This window comes from Mus pahari, chromosome 21, assembly GCF_900095145.1.
Source record: "Mus pahari chromosome 21, PAHARI_EIJ_v1.1, whole genome shotgun sequence".
In the NCBI taxonomy this organism is placed as follows: Eukaryota; Metazoa; Chordata; class Mammalia; order Rodentia; family Muridae; genus Mus; species Mus pahari.
In genome coordinates, this window is record NC_034610.1 from 19530872 (window position 1) to 19534715 (window position 3844).

Here is a 3844-nt window from a genome sequence, read left to right on the forward strand (position 1 = left end):
ACCCGACTGCTCTTCCAAAGGTCCTGAGTTCAAATCCCAGCAACCACATGGTGGCTCACAACCATCCTTAACAAGATCTTACTCTCTCTTCTGGAGTGTCTGAAGACAGCTACAGTGTACTTACATAAATAAAATAAATCTTAAAAAATTAAAAAAAAAAAAAAAAAAGAAACTGAGATTTGTGTCTGTTTGAATTGTACATCCTAGACCTGGTGGTGTAGGCCTGTGATCCCAGATACTTCAGAGGCTGAGGGGGAGGATCACAAATTCAGGCAAGTGAGGGCAAATTGCAGGCTAGTTTGGGCAACTTAGTCAAATTCTGTATGAGAATAAAATGTTTTTAAAATGGCTAGGGATAAACCTCTGAGGTAGGGCATTGCTTACAGTACATAGCCCTGGCTTCAGTCTGCATTACTATAAAAGGAAAAATTTAAACCTGTTTAAAGCTAAGGACTGCCTGTTTTGTTGGCACACAGATGACCCATATAAGTTTTTTTTAATAATGAATAGCATACCTTAGATTTCTCTGCCTTCCAGGTACCACGGCTCACGTCGGCATCATGCTGTATGGAGAGGACAACCGTAGTGGTCACCGGCACTTAGATGGGGACAGAGCCTTTCATCGAAACAGCCTGGACATCTTCCAAATTGCCACTCCGCACAGCCTGGGCAGTGTGTGGAAGATCCGAGTGTGGCATGACAACAAAGGTCTGGGCGATAACTGGTGTCACCCTGCATCCTGCCAGCCTGCTTCAGCCCTCACCAAAGCACTTTTCTCCACAGGGCTCAGCCCTGCCTGGTTCCTGCAGCACATCATCGTCCGGGACCTACAGAGCACCCGCAGCACCTTCTTTTTGGTCAATGACTGGCTGTCTGTGGAGACTGAGGCCAATGGGGGCCTAGTGGAGAAGGAGGTGCTTGCAGCAAGTAAGGCTGCTACCTGCTGAGGTGGAGAGGGAGGAGGGTGGCAGTGATGGTGGCTCACTGCTTCCCTGCTGACCCTCCTAAATCTTCCCAGATGAGGCTGCCCTGTGGCAGTTCCAGCGGCTCCTCGTGGCTGAGTTGCAGAGAGGCTTCTTTGACAAGCACATCTGGCTCTCCATCTGGGACAGGCCGCCTCGGAGCCGCTTTACTAGAGTCCAGAGGGTCACCTGCTGTGTTCTCCTCCTCTGCCTCTTCCTGGCTGCCAATGCCGTGTGGTACGGAGTTGTGAGAGACGCCACCTACAGGTAGGGCCTGTGAGGTTTGCTGGGCCCTTGGCTGACTTCTTCCTACTCTTTTTTTCTAACTTCTTCATTCTTTTCTTTCTCACTTCAGCATGGGGCCCGTGTCCAGTGTGATCTCTCCAGGGGTCGACACAGTTGCTATTGGCCTTGTGTCCAGTGTGCTAGTCTACCCTGTCTATTTGGCTGTCCTGTTCCTCTTCCGGATGTCTCGGAGTAAGGTGAGCTGAGTAAGGGCCTCAGAACTCTGAGGTCAAGCATTTGTGCTGTTCTTTGTGGCAGCCAGAGAAAAAAGTCCAGAAACCAGAAATGATTCTTTAAAAGGGTAGACAGAACTGATAAGCCATCAGCTAGAGTGACTAACGGGGAAGAGGTCCAAATTACCAAAGTGTGAATTAGAGGAGGCATCTTGTTCCCTCTAGGGAAATAGATGAGGCTAGAAGCAAATTCCATGAGCAGCCATACACCAACAGATTAAGGAACCTAGAAGAAGCAGTTTACTGCTAGAAAGACACAAACTGCCAAAGGCAATTCAAAAAGAACTCAAGTAGCCAGGTGATGGTGGCACACACCTTTAATCCCAGAGGCAGGTGGATCTTTGAGTTCAAGGCCAGCCTGCTCTATAGAGCAAGCTCCAGGACACCCAGGCCTACAGAGAGACCCTGTTTTCAAACAAACAAACAAGCAAACAAGCAACAAAACACCCTCAAGGATCTCTAGCAAGTAAAGAGCCCAAGTCAGTCATTGAGAATCCTCACAAGGACAAGCCAGGCCAGTGGCTTCTAGCAGCCATTGAAGACTCACATCACTGTTCTCTCCTCACAGGTGTCTGGGGACCAAAGCCCCACACCCACGGGGCAGCAGGCCCTAGATGTTGACAGCTCCCTGGACCCATCTGTGCTAGACAGCTCCCTCCTCACACTCTCTGGCCTCACAGAGGTGAAGGCTCCCCCAGGGACACAGGGCAGGCTGAGCTGTAGGACTGCTTGGGCTGTCATCGCTCCTGCTGCAGAGCATGCTGACATGCTTTTTCCTTCTAAGCAGGCCTTCTCTGGGCAAGTGAAGAATGACTTGTTTCTGGAAGATGCTAAAAGGTGAGGCTGCCTAAAGAAGCTGTGAGCTTTGGCCTAAGTCAACATTGCCCGGCAGGCCATGTTGGGATGGTGGGCTGCGTGTCCTCATCCTGTTTTGGGAGTCTTTGGGAACTATCACTGGTGTGTCTTTGTGTGTGATGCTTTCTGTGCCTCTGTGATGAGGCTTAGGTCAGGTACATGTAACAATGTCTATGTTGCCTACAGCCTGGTGTGCTGGCCGTCCAGTGAGGGTACTCTTAGTTGGCCAGACCTGCTCAGTGACCCATCTGTTGTGAGCAGCACACTGCAGCGATTGACCCAGGGCAGGCCTGGCTGCATGTTGGGCTCAGAGGAAGATGGCGCCTCTCTGGTTAGCCCTTCCTTGCCTGCCAAATACTTGTCAGCCTCAGGTGAGCCAGAGGTGGGAAGGAATGGCTTCCGAGCTCTAGGGGAATTCAAGGTACCAAGTGTCATGCCACTTCAACATGCTTTGTTCTCTCTAGATGAAGACCTGATCCATCAGGTACTGGCTGATAGGGCCAACAGCCTGGTTCCTGCCCAGGACACCCTTGTAGAAACAGACCTGCTTACTAGCCTGTGAGTGCCTGGTGTGGTTGGAAGGAGCGGGTGTTTGGGGTAGCTGTGTTGTGGGGCCCTGCGCCTGCCTCAGGACGCTGAGGTCCTGACTGCACTGAAACCAGTGCTGGACTATGCCCGTGTCGTTTGGCTGCTCTGTAGAGGGAAGTTGATGGGATCCTTAGGGACCCAGCATCCTTTAGAGAAGTGACAGAGGCATGGGATATTTGAGAAACAGAGAGGTGACCAGCACGTACCTCCAGGACTTGGTCTGGGAAGATATTTTGGTTTGTATTTTCAGGCAAGGTCTTACTGCATAGCCATAAGGGAACTTTGATTTTGGAGTCAAAATTGAGAAATCACGGAAATGTTCTTAAGTACCTCATTTTCATTTTGAAACTATTTTGACTATTTGAATGCTTAAAAATTAACAAATTTCTTGGTTTTCTTGATTCAGTGACAAGAGTTCACATAGAATTATATATTCTTTTTCTCATCTGTATCTATGCCAATATCTATATTTTTTATTTAAATTTCGTTTGTTTGTTTGTTTTTGTTTTAAAAAAACAGTTTTTTTGTGTAGCCCTGACTGTTCTGAAACTCTCTCTGTAGACCAGGCTGGCCTTGAACTCACACAGATCTACCACCCTCTGCCTCCTGAGGGCTGGGATTAAAGACATGCACCACCACCACCACCTAGCTCATTCTAAATTTCAAACACCAGAAATTAGTGATGTATGAACTATACCAGAATGTAGAAAGGAGACTTCTCTGAATTACTGACCATGGCATGGGGATTCCCTGTGACCTAAGAGTTACTACCAGCTCCCCACTGGAAGCTCTTCTATAACCCAGGGCCAAGTCCCCCAGAGAAATTCTGTCCCTACTAGGTAACTGAGACAGGAGTCTGTACTTTGTGACTCTTTGCCATCATTCTTTTTTTTTTTTTTTTTTTTTTTTTTTTTTTTTTGC

The 3844-nt window shown here is 48.3% G+C and overlaps 1 protein-coding gene across 5 annotated transcripts in view; it reads left to right on the top strand.

The window, feature by feature from the left end:
* Pkd1 (polycystin 1, transient receptor potential channel interacting) overlaps positions 1–3844 on the top strand; it is a 51097-nt gene that overhangs the window by 40006 nt on the left and 7247 nt on the right. For 2 of the 5 annotated variants that reach the window (XM_021221629.1, XM_029532842.1), the window contains exons 27-34: positions 538–708; positions 784–927; positions 1019–1229; positions 1318–1444; positions 2049–2162; positions 2268–2317; positions 2522–2706; positions 2800–2893. In XM_021221629.1, the coding sequence (XP_021077288.1) occupies positions 538–708; positions 784–927; positions 1019–1229; positions 1318–1444; positions 2049–2162; positions 2268–2317; positions 2522–2706; positions 2800–2893 (1096 nt within the window). Of the gene's footprint in view, positions 1–537; positions 709–783; positions 928–1018; positions 1230–1317; positions 1445–2048; positions 2163–2264; positions 2318–2521; positions 2707–2799; positions 2894–3844 lie in introns of all 5 variants that reach the window. The other 3 variants (XM_029532840.1, XM_029532841.1, XM_029532843.1) reach the window with 2 other exon arrangements.